The sequence below is a fragment of the Malaya genurostris genome, chromosome 3, assembly GCF_030247185.1.
Source record: "Malaya genurostris strain Urasoe2022 chromosome 3, Malgen_1.1, whole genome shotgun sequence".
Taxonomy (NCBI): Eukaryota; Metazoa; Arthropoda; class Insecta; order Diptera; family Culicidae; genus Malaya; species Malaya genurostris.
Window position 1 is genome coordinate 200,664,026 of NC_080572.1, and position 21,114 is coordinate 200,685,139.

At 38.5% G+C, this 21,114-nt stretch overlaps 2 protein-coding genes across 2 annotated transcripts; one reads left to right on the forward strand and one right to left on the reverse strand.

Annotated features, from left to right (window-relative positions):
• Positions 1-1,298: 1,298 nt before the first annotated feature.
• Positions 1,299-7,244, reverse strand: LOC131434173 (uncharacterized). Its single transcript, XM_058600828.1, has one exon. It carries the CDS (start codon positions 7,242-7,244, stop codon positions 1,299-1,301), a length of 5,946 nt encoding a protein of 1,981 aa, XP_058456811.1.
• A 5,791-nt stretch (positions 7,245-13,035) lies between these two features.
• On the forward strand, positions 13,036-20,859 carry LOC131437066 (DAZ-associated protein 2). The gene is made up of 4 exons (XM_058606120.1): positions 13,036-13,209; positions 13,711-13,766; positions 13,910-14,242; positions 20,035-20,859. The coding sequence occupies exons 1-4, from the start codon at positions 13,188-13,190 to the stop codon at positions 20,221-20,223; spliced, it is 600 nt and encodes a 199-aa protein (XP_058462103.1). The 5' UTR covers positions 13,036-13,187; the 3' UTR covers positions 20,224-20,859.
• The last annotated feature ends 255 nt before the right edge of the window (positions 20,860-21,114 follow it).

Consider the following 21,114-nt stretch of genomic DNA (forward strand, 5'->3'; position numbering starts at 1 on the left):
TATATGAACCTATATAAATAAATTCGAAGTGAATATAATATGCGCTTCATAAATTGTTCCAATGTATGTTGTGCGGATATCCAGTAATGGTTATAAGACGCGCCAATAAATTTGACTTAGACTGGAAATTTCATTCGTTATATGGAAATCTTGTAAAAATAACGTTAAGAAGGGTTTTGTGTTTCATAAGATTATCTCATATATTTGACATGATGTTGAACACATCTTGTAACTATTATTGGAAATGCTAATAGTGCAAAATCATCAGAATATCATATAATGTGAAAAAGAAAATTTAGCTCAGTGTATGTCAAAGCACTTGAATCGGTCAACTCTGTTGTAATCGAAAATTAAGTGAAAAACAATGTGAAATTCACATGAAATGCATATAGAATCTAGAGGTAACGGTATATCTTGTCGTTTTTATGTGCATTTCATATACACGTAGCATGATTTCCACTAAACATCAACAGTTTTTACACTCATTTTATGAATTAAGTGTATATTTTCATGAATTTCATGTGTTATACAAGCAGTGATAGATCAAATCGACCGTCCCACGACAAAAGGGCCTAACTGCAAATGATAGTTTCTCTTTGTTTACTTTTTCTTTCACGATTTACCGAACTGATTTTATATTTGACGCTTTACTCTTCGCAAAACTTTTAAGGTAAAACTACAATCTTTCGATTTATATTGGAAACTTCAGAGAATTTGGAATAATGGCTCCGTAATAATGAAAAGAGAAAGTAATCAAAGAGAGGCTCTCATTTGTAGTTAGTCCCTTTTGTCGTGGGACTATCGAAATGCTTTGCACATGATGCTAGCGTGGAAAATTATTTTCAGTGTATAACATCACACCAATGTTGCCAACTATACCGATTTATCTGCTGTTGGGTCGGTTTCGGCTAAGAAAGTTTCGCCAAGTGACGGTCTGCTCACTGTTCTGACAGTCGTTTATTTACGGTATATTACGCTTCAACTAGAAGGGAATTCATTTAGACATATTATAGATATCAAATTAAGGAACTTACAATTCAGTGCGCTTTTTCACTTAGCTTAGCCGACGCAAATTCTAATCGTACAATTGCTAGATCTATTCGAAATATACAGCAACCAATTATGTGCAATTCAGTAAATTATAAACTCACAATTTATCACGTGAACTAACGAAAACGATCTGTCCGTACAATCCAACGAAATGTCCACGTTTTTGTACTTCACAACGGCCTGACAGCTGCTCGTTACTCAAGGTGACAGTAATTCGACCGCCGTGAACGTAGTGGCCAGTTTTCTCATTATGCTGGCAGCGTTGCCGGATCGTCTGCTGCGTCAACATCCTCCCCTGGGTGTATCTTGCCATCGATCAAGACTACACGTGCCTTTCCAACATCCAACAACGCTAGTTTGGATACCGGACGACGCAGCTGCCCGCTAGACGTTTGAACTATCGCCTGACGTACTCTGCCCTCGCTGTCCTTCGTAACAGCAACCACGCGACCACGAGTCCAGCCGTTCCGCTTCGCTTCCTCGACGATCAGTACTAAGTCCCCTTCTTCAATAGCTTTGACTTCGCCAAACCACTTCGACTGTCTGCGAATCACTGGCATGTATTCCAATAGCCATCGTGTCCAGAAAACATCAAGACGCTGTTGAATTTGAGTTAACGTATCTCGCGAAATCTTAGTCCGCGAAGCTAGAGGCACAACCGGTTGTTTGACACCACTTGAACTTCCAAGCAAGAAGTGATTCGGTGTGAGCGCCTCCGATTCCTCAGAATCGATCGGCAAATACGTCAGAGGCCTTGAATTTACCAATCCTTCCACCTCCACGACCAACGTTTGCAGTCCTTCATCGTCCAACTTCTCGTCCGAATACGCACACCCCATCGCTGTTTTCACCGAACGCACTAAATGCTCCCACACACCACCCATGTGCGGAGCTCCCGGTGGAATGAAGGTCCATTTTGTCGACGCGTTCGTAAATGTTGCAGACAATCCCTGGTTGATCTGCTCGCGTAGAATTCGCTCTGCTCCCTGGAAGTTTGTCCCGTTGTCTGTAAAGAACTCGACTGGAGACCCTCGCCTAGATACAAATCTTCTGACACAGGAGATACAGGAAGCAGTAGATAAACTGTAAGCAATTTCCAGATGTACTGCACGAACTGTAAGACAGGTGAAGAGAGCAATCCACCTTTTCACGTTTGATCTTCCAATTTTCACCAGAAGCGGTCCGAAGTAGTCGATTCCCGTATACGTGAAGGGACGAACGTGATCAGCAAGCCGAGCTGCTGGTAATGGAGCCATTACGGGTATTTGCGGTTGAGCTCTACGAATTTTACAAAATTGACATTCCCGGGAGATCCTTCTCACCATTGTACGAAGTCTCGGGATCGTGAACACTTGCCGTATCTCGTTGCATACCGTTTCATGATTAGCGTGACGGTATGTACGATGATACCAATCGATCAGAAGCAACGTTACATGATGATCCTTTGGCATTATTATAGGGTACCGCATATCGGTAGACAGATGTTGAGCTTTCCTTACTCGACTGTATTGGCGGATTAGTCCACGATCGTCCAACACCGGCATGAAATGGTGTAACGGACTACTGGAATGCAACGGCTTCCTTTGATCCGATGGTAGAGATAAGTTTCTTTTCAGCAGTATCATTTCATCCATGTAACTTTCAGCCTGAACTTGCTTAAAAATAGTCTCCTTAGCAGCCAGTAACTCTTCTTGCTGAAGATGTCCGAAATACCTTGGTCCCACACTTCGGATGTTGTACACGAAACGGTTGACGTAAGCGATAGTGTGATGAAGTCTTTCCCAGCGTGAAAAGCGATTGTAATCGATCAGGTATCCAATCAACACATGAAGTAACGATGACGGACGCAGTTCCTCAGTAGTTGCTACTGACGGCTTTGCAGATTTCGGCCAATTCTCTTCCGAGAGAAGTAGAAAACTTGGTCCTCCAAACCATTTGCTCTCATCACTGAAATAAGGGCCACTTCCCCACTTGGTCGCTTCATCCGCAGGGTTTAATCTTGACGGAACCCACCTCCATTCGCTAGCTTTAGATGACTCCAAGATTTCTCCGACGCGATGTGCCACAAATGGTCGATAGTTGCGTGGATCCGCTAGAATCCAAGACAATGCAGTTGTAGAATCGGTCCAAAGAACCCGTCTGGTAACAGAAATACGGTGATTCTCAAGAAAGAATTTCATTAGCCGTGTACCTAGCACGCATCCCTGCAACTCTAATCTTGGCACAGACATTGGCTTCACAGGGGCCACCTTTGCTTTCCCAGTCACGAGAACGCATTGAGGATCACCGTTAATATCTATCGTTCGTAAGTACACAGCACAAGAGTAGGCGGTTTCACTAGCGTCCACAAACACATGAAGTTGAGCATCAGTATATGTGTTTTCCGTTGCACCAGGAAAGTAGCATCGTGGTAAATGTACGGTCGAAATGAATTCTATCATCTTCGTCCATCTTCGCCAGAAGTCATAAGCATTGTCGTCGACTTCTTCATCCCAATCCGCACCAGTTCTCCAGAGATTTTGAATGAGTACCTTGCCGTGGATAGAGAAAGGTGCCAGTAATCCTAAGGGATCAAACAGCGTCATAACACACCTTAGAATCTGCCGCTTCGTCGGTCGAATATCTTCAGCGATCAAGTTTACCACATCCTCGCTCATTTGTGTAGAGAATCGCAGCTCATCTGTCCTGGGAAACCACAACAGGCCTAACACACGCTCAGTCCCCTCTGTTCCTGTTAGCCAGAGTGTCTTATCGTTCACGGTCTTTGGCTCACCCAGATGATCCAAGACATTTTCGTTGTTTGATCGCCACCCACGCAACGTGAACCCACCATTCCGATTAACTAGACGCACTTCTTCAGCTATCTGTTTCGCTTCTTCCTCGCTACTGAAACTGTCGAGATAATCGTCGACGTAGTGGCTGTCGATGATACCTTGAACTGCCCTCGGAAACTTTTCGGAATGCTCCATCGCGTTGAGGTTCTTGATGTATTGCGCTGATGCTGGCGAACATGTGGAGCCAAACGTGGCAACATCCATCAGGTAAATTGACGGTTCTTCAGAGAGATTGAAACGCCACAGGAATCGCTGTGAGTGTTTATCTGCATCCCGTATACGAAGCTGATGAAACATTTGTTGAATATCGGCACTTACTGCCACTTGATACAATCGAAAACGAAAAAGAACACCAGGCAGAGACGCTAGCTGATCCGGACCCTTCAATAAAACGGAATTGAGCGATACGCCATCTACTTTAGCGGCCGCATCCCAGATTATGCGGACCTTTCCGGGTTTCTTCGCGTTGGTTACTGCTCCTAAGGGAAGATACCAAACTCTGTTTGGATCTGCTCTCGTTAATTCATCGTTTGTCGCTCGGTGGGCATATCCCTTCTCACTGTATTCGCGAAGCTGTTGATGAAGATTCTCCTTCAACGGGGGATTACGTTCCATCCGACGTTCGAGGCATTTCAGACGACGCATAGCCATCGGGTAACTGTTTGGGAGTACTATTTCGTCCTGCACCCACAATAATCCGGTCTCGAACTGATTCCCGATCCGTTTAGTAGTACTCTCTAAAATATGCTGAGCACGTCGATCTTCCTCCGATGTTACTGAATCCGGTATTTTAACACTCGCTTGCTCGATCGCAAAGAACTGTTTCATGACTTCATGCAACTCGCTGTTGGAATTACACTCGCAGATGTGAAAACTATGCATCTTGCTGGATTCGTTCCGTTGCTGGCCGTATACACACCAACCGAGTCGTGTTTTTACTGCTACCGGTCCATTTCCGTCTCCTTCTTTCACTTTCAGTGGCAAAGCCAATCGTAGATTATCGATTCCGATTAACAGTTTCGGCACAGCATTCGCATAACTAGGCAGTGGTAATCCTTTCAGGTGCTTATACCTCTTCTCCGCTTGTTCCCGATGAAAACTCTGACTAGGCAGGTTGAGACAGCCAACCGTTCTTGCCTCTGTTATCTTAAATCTTCTGCAGTATTCTGTTCCCGCGAGCTCGAAGCAAACCCTTTGTGAATCCTTCTCGCTGCGCGACACGTTGCCTGTCCAGTGAAGACAGAGTGGTTGAGGACTTCCTTCGATACCAAGCTGCGTTGCTAATTCGCCTTCAATCAGCGTGAGTGTAGAACCCTCATCTAGGAATGCAAAAACATCAGTAGACCCAGATTTTCCATAAACAGTAACAGGAACTATACGAAAAAGAAAACTAGACTCAAGATAACGGTGAGTATGATTTTCTGCCGGATGTGATCCTGAATGTAGAAGCGCATGATGGCGATACTGACAACCATCGACTGTGCACCGGTACGTGCTACGACAACTCCGTCGTCCATGCCTAAAGAGGCAAGTGTGACATAATCCCAATTCGCGAACCTTTCGCCATCGATCGTCCACACTTAGTGCTTTGAATCTGTTGCATTCACGAAGACGGTGACCTTGCTTGCCGCAATAATGACACTCAAACGATTTCGTGGTTTTAGTTTCGATCGGATCGTTGGTATCAATGACAGCATGTGTATTCGTGTATCCTTTATTTTTCGACTTTTCCTTGCTCGCTGTTTTTCCTGCGCCAGGTTCGTACAGTACGACACTCGACGCGTCGCGGACGACGTCGGACATATAGTCGCAGAAAGTTCGTAAATTTACATGCACAACACCTCGTCTGTAACCAGCCCACATTAGCTTTTGATCCGCTGGTAGCTTTCCCACAAGCTCCTGCAAAAGCGTAGGGTTCGCCAAATGCGCCTGTTCGTCAGCTGCTTCAATATGATCACACAATGCTTGCACTGCCATCCCATATTCAATTAATCCTTCCAGTTTTTCCGATTTAGGAGCAGGAATTGCTCGTACATCTCGCAGCAACGAGTTTATCAACACCTCCGGTCGCCCATACCGCATGCGAAGCGTTTCGATGACGTGTGGCACCGCCTGGGGTAACACCAATCGGCTACGAACAGTCTCAAGTACGTGTCCTTTGAGACATCGTTGAAGTCGAACCATATTTTCACCGTCTGTATAGCCACAAGCTTTCGTAGTGTAATTGAAGTTAGAGATAAATATCGGCCAGTCCGAAGGATTGCCGGAAAAACAGGGAAGATCACGAGCCAGCGAATGCCGCGCTGCAATCTGTTGGGGGGTTGCGGATAAATTCACTCGCGTATTGGACGGAAGGTCGCGGGTCAGAAACTGCCGTTCTGTAAGCTGTTGCGGGTTTGAGGGCGAATTCACTCTTGTATTCCGTGAAAGTATGGGGCGATTCCTTTGATTTGCAGCTCCATACAAATTGAACATACTATCACGGTTGTTTAACTCTTCGTCAGCAACAGTATCGTTATATGTATTGGTATTGGTCGTGGGGGGATTTGTTGATAAAGACTGACAAGGATTGTTAATTAAGACATGACGATTTTCTACTTCAGGGGCTTTCGGACGGGATTTTGTTATTGTACCAGTAGCCTTTACCTGTGTGTTGTTTGACATGTGCAGTCCGGTAAGTAGCTTCTTACATTGCTCCAATTGCTCTCGTAAATCGATGATTTGCTCCTGAGCTAGTTTCTGCTGGTCGCAGGCATCCAGCTGTCTCTGTGACTGCTGCGATTTCGCTGCACCAGGCTCGATCTCCGGTGATACTCCTAACTGTTTTTCATCCGATGAGTCTGTGGGTCCCGCTGGTGGCTCGGTTTCGATCTGGGAGGCTGCTAGTGGATCGACAATTACACCCAATGCGCTTTCTCCTGATGAATCCAGCCATTCGTTCACCCGGTTTTGGGCAGAGCGGCGGCTCGCACGACTTTTTTGACTCCTAATTTCTTCCATAACGGTGGCATTGAACAATTTTTGTTGTTCTTCCAGGAACTTCTTTTGCAGCTCTAGTTCGACACGTTGTTTCTCCAACTCTTGTCTCTCCACTAGCCGTTGCATTGTATCAGCTAGTAGAGAAGCATGACCTGAAACACTGTTTACCGATGATGCATTAGCTGCTAAATTGCATTTAGAACAGCTCCACGCTCTCTCGCTGACCGAACTCGTGACTCCCACACAGGAATAGTGCCACCATTCGTTGCATCTGTCGCATTGGACCATTTCGTCCACCGTATCGGGTCTATCACATGCGGCGCAGTTGCTTTCAGCATCGTTGAGGTTAGGACTCGGTAGCGGGCTTCTTACCACGGGCATGATATGAATTTTGAAGATTTGTTGGGTCGGTTTCGGCTAAGAAAGTTTCGCCAAGTGACGGTCTGCTCACTGTTCTGACAGTCGTTTATTTACGGTATATTACGCTTCAACTAGAAGGGAATTCATTTAGACATATTATAGATATCAAATTAAGGAACTTACAATTCAGTGCGGTTTTTCACTTAGCTTAGCCGACGCAAATTCTAATCGTACAATTGCTAGATCTATTCGAAATATACAGCAACCAATTATGTGCAATTCAGTAAATTATAAACTCACAATTTATCACGTGAACTAACGAAAACGATCTGTCCGTACAATCCAACGAAATGTCCACGTTTTTGTACTTCACAACGGCCTGACAGCTGCTCGTTACTCAAGGTGACAGTAATTCGACCGCCGTGAACGTAGTGGCCAGTTTTCTCATTATGCTGGCAGCGTTGCCGGATCGTCTGCTGCGTCAACATCTGCATTTATACCGATTTTTGGACTCGATACAGTAATACAGATATGCTCGCTTAAAATACCGATTTTTCATTTTTCGTACAGCAAAATTCTCTTTCATATTGTAACTTGAGGATATTTCAAGGGGCAAATCACTCTAAACTCTAGACAATCTCATACTAATAAACTCATGTCATTCCAAAATAATTTTCTCTAATCTCATTTAATCCCAACTAGTCTAGATAAGTTTGGGTAGTTTAAAACTAATCCAACCTAGTTTTGCCTTATCTTGTTTGAAGTGTATCTATCATTCGAGCTCCAACGCAGAGATGCCATTTATACAGATCTATCAGTATTATACAGATTTTTGCATGCGTATACAGATTTAATACAGATTTCTCATATTAAATACAGATTTATACAGATACCACAAAAAGTAAGAAAGAAATAATGAAACTTTTCCGTCTGAGCTTGTTTGTTTGCCCTTATAAAAATGAAAAATTTTTCGTGCAGCTGTTTAATGATGAACACTGAAATACATTTATATCATTATTTGAAACCAATGTAAACTGATGTCAAGGAAGTCATGGCGTCATGAAACTTTATTGTCAGACTGAAAAGTTGTATGACCTGACTTGACGTTGCGTATTGGGCGTTCGAATTCCAAGTCATCATTTTCAAACGAAAAAAGTATATGGATTTACAATTCAATTGTGGTTGATAACAAAAACAATTAAATATCGTCGTTGAATGTTCTTGTCAGTGCGGCAAGGACTTACGATATGAAGGAATGCTCCTTGCACCTGCCATTCTATAACAATAATCTAATGGAATAATATCTTTAAACGTCATTTTATTTCCGAAATTTCCTTTGTTTAGTGAATACAGATAAATACAGATTATTTATACAAAGCAGTACAGATTTTTTATGAAAATATCTGGCATCTCTGCTCCCACGTTTACAGCTTCTTATGTCAAAATAATGCTTTTCCAGATCTCGGCTAAACTTCTCTAATCCCCAGAGATGCCAGATATTTTCATAGAAAATCTGTATTGCTTTGTATAAAAAATCTGTATTAATCTGTATTCACTAATAAAATGAAATTCTTACAACAAAATGACGCTGAAAGATGTTATTCCAATAGATTATGGTAGTAGTGTGGTAGATTCAATCAGTCATTGCCGCGCTCACAAGAATATTCAACGACGAAATTTCATAGCTTTTTTTTATCCACAACAATTGAATTGTAATTCCATATATTTATCTAGTTTGAAAATGTTGACTTCATTATTTGACATGGAATTTAACCGCCCAAAAAGCAACGTCAAGTCGCTTTGTCTCGTCACTGGAATCAAATACTAAAAGATAGCTCAGACGGAAAAGTTAATTTTTTTTTTCTTACTTTTTGTGAAATCTGTATAAATCTGTATTAAATTGAGGAAATCTGTATAAAATCTGTACTCTGTATTAAATCTGTATGAGCATGTAAAAATCTGTATAATACAGATTAATCTGTATAAATGCCTTCTCTGCTAATCCCATTCTAATCCAGCGAGATCCCTGCTAAACTTTTTTTTACTCCCGGTAAAACTTGTTTGAGTTCAGACAAAGTTTAGAGTGATTTGCCCCTTGGGATATTTCTACATGAATAATCATATTGTCAAAGTAACGACGTTTGTAGCGATCAGACGCTTGTTATTTTGCTTTAAATAATAATTGTACTGGAACTGTCCAGTTGACTCGTTTGGAATATGATTCGGAATTCAGTATGATTTCCAAATGGATTCCGAATCAGATACAACAACCGATTTAGAGTCGAAGTTGTGTTAAACTAAAACTAGATACTTTATTTTAAGTGTTCCTTTGATTTACTGCTTGTGATCTGCTAATGTCATCAACCATCTCGGCTCAGCTGCTCGCTCTCAATCTGTATGTGGCCCGTTTGTGAGATATTATGGAAACCTGTAAAAGGCTGGCACAATTCCGGCACCCAAAAATGAAAACAAATCTCGGGACCTAGTAAATGATATGAAAATACTGGTATATTGAGAGAGGAAGCTTTGCATATCATGTTTGGTAATACAAAAACCATGCTTTTGCCCATCGTTTAAACTTCAAATGAAAAATAAAACCAAGGACGCAATAAATGAAAAACCGATTCAAAACGGTCCTGTCAGTATTGTATGGCAAAAATCTGGCAGAAACAGAACCGTTAATAATCGCTAGACGAAATTCTCTGCCGGAAACTATTGTTGCATTGTTGCCATACTCTTAACGGAGTTCTGCCAGCATTTCAGCAAAGTCTTCTGGTAGACACTGCCAGGCGTCTAGGGGGGAATCTGTCAAGCACACGCAAGTGGGCATCAATGAACAGAAAATTCGAAATTAATTTGTTTCGATTTCTTCGCGTTTCGCCTTCGGCTCATCAGTGCTTAAAGCAGTTCAAATTGAACCGCCATCTCCGCCTAACAGTTCAATTTGAACCGCTAAGCAGACGCAAAGTCTACACTATTTGTGTGACCCTTTAAGGATATGACACTAGGTGCCATATCCTATCTGACGTCTCGGACGAAAACGAGTGACGACTGACTACTGGCCGCCGCAGAATTTGGGTTTTTGGTTTGTACGTAAAGTACATATTTAGTTTCTATTTCTTCGCGTTTTCTAGTATACTCGGTAATCATATATCCCAAAAAATAAAAATAAATGAAAGTTACTACTACTTTCCAATGACTCGTTCAATAACATGGTCGTTACACACACATATATATATATATATATATATATATATATATATATATATATATATATATATATATATATATATATATATATATATATATATATATATATATATATATATATATATAGCTCCTCTCCCCCTAGAAAAAGGGTGACCATGAGATCCAATACAAAGAAAAATCTTTTATTTAAAAACTCAGCTAAATCGGCCACGTAAAGCTTGTACGCAAATAGGCCTGAATAAAATATCTTTTAAATATATATATATATATATATATATATATATATATATATATATATATATGTATATATATATATATATATATATATATATATATATATATATATATATATATATATATATATATATATATATATATATATATATGTGATGTGATGTGAAGTGAAGCCACCATCAGTTCAAGGACTTGCCAGTGGATGCAGGTAGACTTACAGTAGCCCCGATATGACTCATCCATTCACCTTCTTACTATAGCTGTTACCGAAAAGCGAACAAAAAGGGTTGGGCGGATACGTAAGTAGAGTCACTTACTCGTATTCCGCGGGAATAAAAGATGCTCTTCCAACCATAATATCCAGTGCATGGATGAAGCATATCGCTATACATGCTTGAACCCGCCTGATGGTTTGTTTGAGAAGGGCGCGTCAGACTCATTTCAAACCTTCAGAAGGAAACAAGTTTCCTTCAAGTGACTTGGGCTGGCTATCCACAATCCCTCGTCCAGTCATCAATTCGTCCGATGCCCTGATGCTCCCTCCCCTTTACGCCCCCGTGCAAAATGTTTTATATTGATAAATACAATGAAACATAGTGTAATGAAATTAATATAACATAAAATGATATAATAGATTACAAAATAATATAATATAACATAATATAATATAATATATTTTAATTTAATATAATATAATACAATGCTATAAAATAACAGTTAATGTAGTGTCAGTTATGCTCTTCTATCTTCGCAATACTGCACGAAGTAGAATATTTCTCTTCTAATAATAAAAATAATATCCACATCTATAAAAATAATATATGTTATTATTATTGATGACAAATTAATAATAATAACAATAAATATAATAATGAAAATAATAATAAAAAACAACATAATATAGTACAATGAATTATATAATAAATAATAGAATGAATAAAATTATATGTTGCGATATGCTATGATATTATATTACTTGAATTTATATGTCATTTCTCATCCTCTCATTCTGCCATCAACGCATTCCATCGACCATTTGTCACCACAGACACACGTGTAGGCATGAAACAGGAACCAGTGAGGACCAAGCTCACCTTGTGACGACCTTGATAGTTAGTTAAAAGATTACTTTAAAAATGATAACTTACAAGGAAAACAAATTCATATTTTGCGCAGAGATACGTAGTACTACTCATAATAAATCCTATAATATAATATAATATAATACAACATAATGCAATACAATATAACATAATACAATAGAATACAATATAATATGATATAATGCAATGCAGTATAATACCATACAACATAGTATATAATAACATAAAATAGTGTAAGACGATAATATATGAAATAATATGCTATGATACAATATAACAGGTAATGTCGCAGTGTAAGTTACGCTCTTCTAATAATAATAATAATAAAAATAATAATATTAATACATGATGTAATAAACAACACAATTAAATGTTGTAATATACTATGATAAACACTGCACTTTAGGATGGGCTTCAACCTACAAGCCATTTCGCACCCTCTCATTCTGCTACTAACGCAGAAGGCGATAGCACCCAGTCGACGCCGTTCTATTGACCAAATGTCATCATAGACGCTCGGGGAGGCATGAGATAGGGACTTGTGAGGACTTAGTTATCTCACCATTTGACGACCTATATATATATATATATATATATATATATATATATATATATATATATATATATATATATATATATATATATATATATATATATATATATATATATATATATATATATACATATATATTCAATAAATTTTGATTCAATATTAATACGAGTTTGAACTTCAACCATATAACTAGGCTGTGAACCATTTCGCGATTAATTTTAACGTTTGGTTGAAATCTGACACTTGAGTGGTTATTTTGTGTCGAGTAGTTAAATTTAACTAAAACTGCAACCCATTTTCAACATTGACAAAAGGAAAGTTATTCGGGTTTATCTTCCACTGGCAATAATTTCAACTAAAGAATTAATATTAGAATTTTCATTGCAAGATTTTTTCAGTATCGGATAATAATCATCGATCTGTCAAAAATTACCATGCCCTCGAGCAGGGCTATTTTTACAACATCAAATTAACCGATCGAGTGTCAGATTTAAATCAAAAGTAAATTTGCGAAATGGTTCACAGCTTTAGTTGTTTCAAACTAAACCAATTTCTCTCCGTGTACGTGTTTCGATCGTATTCATTTTCATCAGTGTACCTTCGGATATCGACAAAGAAAATATCGATTTAGTACATCGATATATTCTATACCATCACTTTAAAATATCGATACTTACTTACTGTATATCGAAAGAACGAAGCAAGCGAAGGTTGACATTTTCTATAGACAAACAAATCGATATTAAAGAAGTTACTTAGAAATAAAGTAAGAGGTCTAGCGCGATTTTGTATTTATTTTCAACTTATATAGTATTAATTACATATATAGTTACAAATTTACAAGTTAACAATATTAGCAAAACCATGAACAACAAAGCAAATAATGGTGAGTACCGATTTAAGGCTAAATCACTGTTGAAAAACAAGCGAATATAACACAGGAAAAAGTACTTCGATAATGTAATCAAAATAATTCTTACGAAATGAGTCATATTTTCTTTACTTAAAGATAAAATGAATTCATAACAATCGAAATTGAACAGCTAATTGGAAAATGTCATATAAAAACTTCATGGCTTTACCAAGAAAATTGATCGACCAACAAAAAATCAATAAGCCTAACCTGCCTCTTTGTTCTTGATTAAATTTGAAGCACGGGCGCATAATATTTCCGATTGCATTTCCGAAACCAAGCGTCACAAAACAAATATTGGTAGTAGTATTTATTGTTAAGTGTGTTATGGCGTTTCTATTATGTCCGAAGTTATTTTGAAATACTGACATAAGTAAAGGAATACAATGCATTCAAAAATTTGTTGTGCCAAGAACTTCACCTGTTTCTTTAATTCCACAAGGATTTATTATACATCGGTTGATTTTTTTCCAGGTTATCCGTATGATGCAGCTCAATCAGCGGCTTATCAGCAATATGTGAACAGTCAAGTAGGTATTCGGCCGGGTTCCTATGTAGCGTTTTAAGCTCCTTATAATTTGTATGATTACAATGTATTAACAGAAACCCGATTATGTTTAATGTTACAAATCACAATAATAGCAGAGCATAAAATATTTTTTACTCTGTTCAGATTCCAACGCATGCACAGCTGCCTCCATCATATAATTCTGTGGTAACTAGCATGACACCAGCGGGCTATCCACCGTACCCTCCGGGGATCGTTCAGCAGCCATTCTACACTAACAACTGGAGCGTGAATCCGTCCGCACCACAGGCTGCCCCAATGCAATTCGCGACTCACCATCTTCCTCCGCCGCCGCCATACGCAGCGGCAGCCCAGCAGGCTGCAGTCGCCGCCATTCCAGCGCAATCCGTACATCCGACAATGTATCAGTATCCGATAGCGACTCCACCTCAAGCACAACCACCACAGGTGTATCAGGCACAAATTTATCCAGTTCAAGTAAGTTTTATTTCTTCCTCTTACAAGTAGCTTCGTTAGGTCAACTCTCCTCGATTTATAGTTTATTCTTTTTATTTTTTCATGGTAAAACAACATGGTAGAAGGATTTCACACATTTACCTTCTGATTGAAACTTCAGATGTCTTCTTAAAATTTTATATGTAAAGTTATTGGAAATTCTAGTTGGTGTCTCAGTCACTCATCAGTGCATCACATAAACTGCTACGCACTGATGAGTCAAAGACGAAACGTAAAATCAATTTTTAAATGGGTATGTGCACCTTCCATAAATTTGGGAATAAAAAAATTAGTTATTTTTATGTGGAACACATCTTTATTTTCTATATAGGGGTGCAAATCAGAAACTCAAGAAAAACAACACGTAGAAATGTGGTCAGGTTTTAAACACTTACAGCTCAGCCTATTTTGTATCAATTATTATTATTTCATCATTTGATAGGAAATATTTCTAAGATTCGATTTCAATGTATCAAGCCACGAATTTTCAATTATATATGATTGAAATTTTGATTAGTAGCGAGCAGTGTCCTATTTGGCTGCTAAAAATCTTTGGCATACCGGATTTCCCTGCCATAGACGACGGTTTTGAAGGAGTAAGCGAAGTATCAAAGAGAGAGCATCGATCTGATTGGTCAATCGATCCAAAAGCGAAGCTATTGGAAGCACGCGAATCTATAAATGGAAGCAAAATTATAGCCAACGTTTCAGTCCTACGCGTAGAATGCTAGAGGTAGGTTGTTGCTAGAAAGCAAGACAAAAAGTGCCATAAAACGATTTGAAGCTTTAATTGGTATGCTCTGATCTTGTGTCATGCAAGCTCGGATGAAATTCCATGTTATGTCGTTTCGCCTGAGAAGTTGACAACAACCCCAGGATAAATTTTAAGTGCTTAAGATTAATTTCTAATTTATATAAGATGAACTCGATTGATGAGAAAAAGTTTATCGCTTCAACCGGAATCGCAGAATGGTAGAGAAACTTAACGCAATAAAAATAACTGCTTGCATACAAAACTTGAACACATGCTTGGTGAAGAGAAGCTTAAATATCTAAATCTTGATCGAAATCCGTTTCGCAAGTATGTACAAATATTTAATTGCATACATTTGGGATATTGGTGTAATTTCGTCGGCTATAAAACAACTACAAATCAAGAAAAACAATGTTCGGTGTTGGATTCAAAAGTGTGACGATTAATTGAACTGTTTGATTGTAGATCATTAGAAATTTTGGTTGCCCTGTTCCACATCAATGGCTCACCCCTGGGGGTTGATCTTTGTAGTTTTTCCCTTCAAATTACATTGGCATATCTTTTTTGCCAAGCTGGGAACACTTCAAAATGCTTAAATTTTTGACACCATTTTGTAGGGTAACAGAGGTATTTTGGCCCACTTTAGGATTGATTTTGTTTTGGCCCACTTTGAATAAATATCCACCAAATGTTGTAATATCTTTGAAAAACCCTTCCGCTATGGTAATTTAATGTGATTAGCTTCAAATTTATGCAACATCGGTTACTTAACATCGATAAAATCCGATAAAATCGATAAAGTTTTTTAGGTGGGCCAAAATATATGAAGTGGCCAAAATACCTTTGTTACCCTAATATTTGAGATTTTTTCATTTTCATTTTTTTTGTTGTCACTTGTACCAATTCTCATAACACTAAAAAACAATTTAACCCTTAAATTATTCCCAACGAACGGTGAAGTCCCGTTTACCTTAACGGAAGTTAACTGTTTGTGTAAATTGCACCTAAAACAGTTTGATGTTCGGTATAAAAGCAAATTCATTTCAAAATGGAGACTTAGCATTTGTGGTTGTAAATGAGCTCTCAGAAAGCCTAATAGTGCTGGTACAAGCACCCAACGTCGTTAAAATTTTGCGAACGCTCACAATTGTGTATCTCATGCCTTCTGTTTTTATCCTGCGATAGTAACAGAATGTTTTCGTGTGAACAAGGGTGGAATAAACCTTGGCAAGTTGCCCGGAAAATAATGGCTACGAACAATCAAGAACAAGATTCGACACGGAATAATCGGTAACGACCTAGGCGACGAATAAAGCACTACGATTGGCATTCCAGGGTGCGATCGAATACTGCACAACGAGCTTCAAACTAGCAGCATCGATGTCGTAGTACTGCAGAACTGAACTGAACTAAGCGGAACAGAAAGTGTGGAAAAGCGGGCATCCAAAGGCTACCTTCTACCAGAGCTGGGCCACACAGTGCTTTACGAACGGCCTAATAGTTCTAGACACAATGAGCCGGCGCGTGATTGGGTTTTAACTAATCTATATTTCATAATCGATCAACAGGCACTAATGATAATGACCCTATTATTAAAGCACGTGATAATTCCCGTAGCACTTATAGTATGACAGACCGATAAGTAACCCTCGACTTTCATTTCTCGGTAGTTGAAGAGGGAAGCGAACAAATCTGCGGTGTGTCGCCTCGATTCTATAAGAACCTGTACGGTTCAGGAGCAATCTGTGTAAATAACATCCGACAGCCGACTGTCCATTCAGACAGCCGACTGTCAGGAAATCTGTCATAGTTAATTAGTCCATTTTTCCACTTTTGTCTTTTCGATGAAAAAGTAATTCATAATATATCGGCTATTAAACTTATCAAACTGTTATAGCAGAAAAAATTATAGTTGATAGTGTAGCGCATTGAAACACTATTTTGAAACTCGATTTCAAACTAATATATTCAAATAAGTTTGTCAGGGAAGCCAGCTACCGGAAAAAATCATTGGTATTTTTCTGGTAATGGTTTGAAGTGTGACGCGTAGTCTAACTAAAGAATTACCATCGGTTATCAGGAGTGAGATGATAGATAATATCAAATATTTTTCTTTTAAATAGTCATCTCATTAGTTTCCCAGAGTTCCCATGTTATTTGGTCGATTACTCGACTTTCAATCAACTAATTGTGATAAAATCGAATACAATATCTAGCCTTTCTTCTTCAATACTCCTGTAGTAGTGACGCGAAAACTCGAAGCGAACGCTCCTAATTTCATCTTATTCTTTAAATCGATCTATCGAACAGAGACAGCAAATCTCAGTCTAGTGGTTTTCGTATATAAGAAGACTACTGGAGCTGAGTTGAATGGGCGTACCGTTACCCATCATATCACAAACGCAATTAGGCTGAATTATTCACATTAATAATATAGTAATTTTATCGGATTTTCGCGAGAGATTATAAAATTGTAGTCTTAAAGATTAGAAATAACATGATAAAATTAAAAGAACGAACTGAGCCAGATACACTGAGGTCTCTTTTTACTCCGGGGATACGTACCACGTAAAAAATCCGCGCTAAAAAACAAGTAATCTCGGAAATCTGCGTAAAAAATCACAAAAATGAAGTTTTTTTTTTATATCAAATATCTTAGAAATGCATCAAACGTCCAGATCTGGTGTAATCTCAAACAATTTTTTTTTTAAATCGACTTTTGAGACTTCCGAAATCGAAATTTTTTAATGCCAAATGTCTCAGAAGTGCATGAAAAATCAAGATCTGGTGTAATCTAAAAAAAATTTTAGAAAGTGTCAGAGAGTTGACTTGAAAAAAATTCGGGATAACATCAGATCTCGACTTTTCATGCATTTCTAAGACAAAACTAGAAAACCGCGTAGCTTTGGAAATCCGCTCAAAAAAACCGCATAACTTCGAAAATCCGCGTAAAAAACGCATAACTTCGGAAATTCGCGTAAAAAAACCTCAGTTTAAAACTATTTTTAGAAGCTAAAGGAAACGGATAAGAAAGAGTCCTCGTTGTTAAAAAAAACTAAATCTGAAACACTAAAAAAATCTGGCGAACAAAATTAAAGAAAAAAGGGAAACTCCTGCAATTGTGGCATTACGAAATGAAGTTTTCTTACATACTTCTCTAAAAAAATGTGTGAGTTCTATTGGCGTCACACGTGATCAGGAATGGAGCGCAGTGAGCAAGGTAGATCGATCAAGTGCAGGGTACGCCAGGACCAGGGGTGCCAGATTCAGAGATTAATCTGTGTTTCACTCTCTGCACATATTTTAAAAATGGCACATATTTCTGAAAATGATCACAGATTTTCACAGATTCTGAAATAAATCACAGATTTTCACAGATCACGCACAGTTTAGCACCAAAAAGGTACAGAGCGTGTTGGTAGTGAGATCTTTTTTTGTTTTTTGCTCACCAAAATGATTTCGATCACCTTTTTTTGCTCATCAAATTCATTCCGATTTGCTATTCTGGTACGGGAAACGTGCACAGATTTTCACAGACAGGTTTTTGGCTTGATCACAGATTTTTGAAAAAATAACCTGGCATCTCTGGCTTCTTTTTCCAGAAAAATATTTCTCTTCTTATTCCGGTTGATCCCTGTTCGATCATCCCACAACAAAAAGGCCCAACTGCAAATGACAGTTTTTTTTGTTTACTTTTTCTTTCACGATTTACCGAACTGATTTTATATTTGACGCTTTTCTCTTCGCAAAATTTTCAAGGTAAAACTACAAGCTTTCGATTTATATTGGAAACTTTAGAGAATTTGCTATAATGGCTCCGTAATAATCAAAAGAGAAAGTAAACAAAGAGAGGCTCTCATTTGCAGTTAGGCCCTTTTGTCGTGGGACTATCGAAATAACACATTTCTCGCGATCACTGTTGCCAGTAGAGATAATTATTCATTCTGAAGAGCATCTCCCCTTATATCATGCGGTTATTTATAATTTGAAAACACTTGTTATACTAGTCAAAAATATAGCTCTGAATTCAGATGCGACGATACTGACAACCGACGATACTGACAACCAGGGATGTCAGGTTCACAGATTAATCTGTGTTTCACAGATTTTGAGTTTTGTGCACAGATTTGAAAACTGACACAGATTTTCACAGATTTCTGAGAATAAACACAGATTTTCACAGATTCTTGAATAAATCACAGATTTCTGAGAATAAACACAGATTTTCACAGATTCTTGAATAAATCACAGATTTTCACAGATTTTGGAAATGGAGTGTTCACCACCAAAAAGTACAGAGTGGTTGAGGAAAAAGGTACAGAGCGTGGTGGTAGTGAGACCTTTTTTTTTTTTTTTGCTCATTAAACTGAATTCGATCTGCTGAAATAGTACGGGAAATGGGTGGTGAGACCTTTTTTTTTTTGCTCACCAAATTTGTTTTTGAACTGCTATTGGGGTACGGAAAACGGTCACAGATTTTCACAGACAGGTTTTGGGTTTCAACACAGATTTTTGAAAAAATGACCTGGCATCTCTGCTGACAACAATACAATTTCAACCAATCACGAGCTGATCCGAAACTGACTCTCGAAGTGGATTAACAATTTTCAGGTCTTGTCCAAAAGGTACGGACAAGCAGAAGCTACGAGCAGTCATGGATTTAATTGATTGGAAACATATGCTTGCTACACTAAGAGACACCTCAGATTAGTGACAGTTGCGCTCTTGAAGAAAACATTTTTCACTGTGTTTTCAAACAACCCAACGAGCTTAAAGAATCACAAACATTTCGGTAACAGAAATTGCTGCTATAAATTGAGTGCTGATAACGCACCTAACCAACGATTGGAAGACTCGTATTCTACTAGAAGATATATGGTTTTCGCCAATATCTTCCATTCATTATCAAAAAGATTTCCGTTTGCTAGCTATCAATGTCCCTCAAAACAATTTACATTCATAAAAGCTTCAATACGAACATTATGTGTCCCTAACCTATGAATTCTCCCCTGCATTTCAGGGTGCAATGTATGATGCTGGCGCACGTTTCGGCAAGACCGGAGGGGCTGCGACTATTCCACCGCCACCTCCCGGAATCGCACCAACTGCGGCTCAGATCGCCGCCATGCAAGGACAGCAGGTTGTGATGACGAAGAAAAAGAACAACTTCATTCATGGTGGCAACGGGGCCGGGTTCACATTCTGGTAAAGGTATAAGCGTAATCCGTGAGTATGTTGTATTAGCTCAGAGAATCCAAACCAAAATCAGTGATTACCCGCGATCTACTATTAATTTTTGAATAGTAGCTCTCGTTAGTTTTGTTTCTCATTTATTGATTTAAATAGTTCTTTGTCGCTCCTCCAACGCAGTCTGTCGAGGTGATGCCATTCATACTTCGAATTTTAATTGACTTTCCTAGTTTTGTTGTTTTTTATTATTATTTCTGGTATTTTATATAGATTGTAGGTCAATGAACAACTGGCAAACGAAAACTGAAGCAAAATGAAATGCAGGAAGTGAAGACAAAGCGAATTGTAATACGAATTGTGTATGACTACAAAACTAACGGCACAGAATTACTATTAGACAGACTAGAGTTATTGAAAAAAAATATTAACCATGGTAAACAGTCGAGAGAAAAAAAACGAACCCGATACAAACTTAGAAGTTTGCCAATGTACCAAGTAAAAGAAGGCACAGTGGAACGGTGGTAATTAAAGCCGAATTGAAGTATTCAATAGAAAAATATTATTCACTAACACACTAGGATCAACAGCTTCTGAAGCTATCTAATATTATACTAAACGAATGAGTTGAAACAATAAAAAGCACATTGCAGCAATAGATCCGAGAAAATGGATGACTGTTTTATTTTGCATATCCGAATATCCGTTCTGGACTGTTACACAATAGTACTGTTTTCTTTTACTTGTTTGTTTCAAGCCAATATTGGTTCAACTAAATAAGAAATTTTTTGTTTCGATTATGGAGTTTATCAACCTTAAGGTCTTTCGCCAGAAAAACTATGACCCGAAACGCAGGGTTGGGAATTGAACCCAGGCGGGCTGCGTGAAAGACATCGACTTACTCGTTATACCC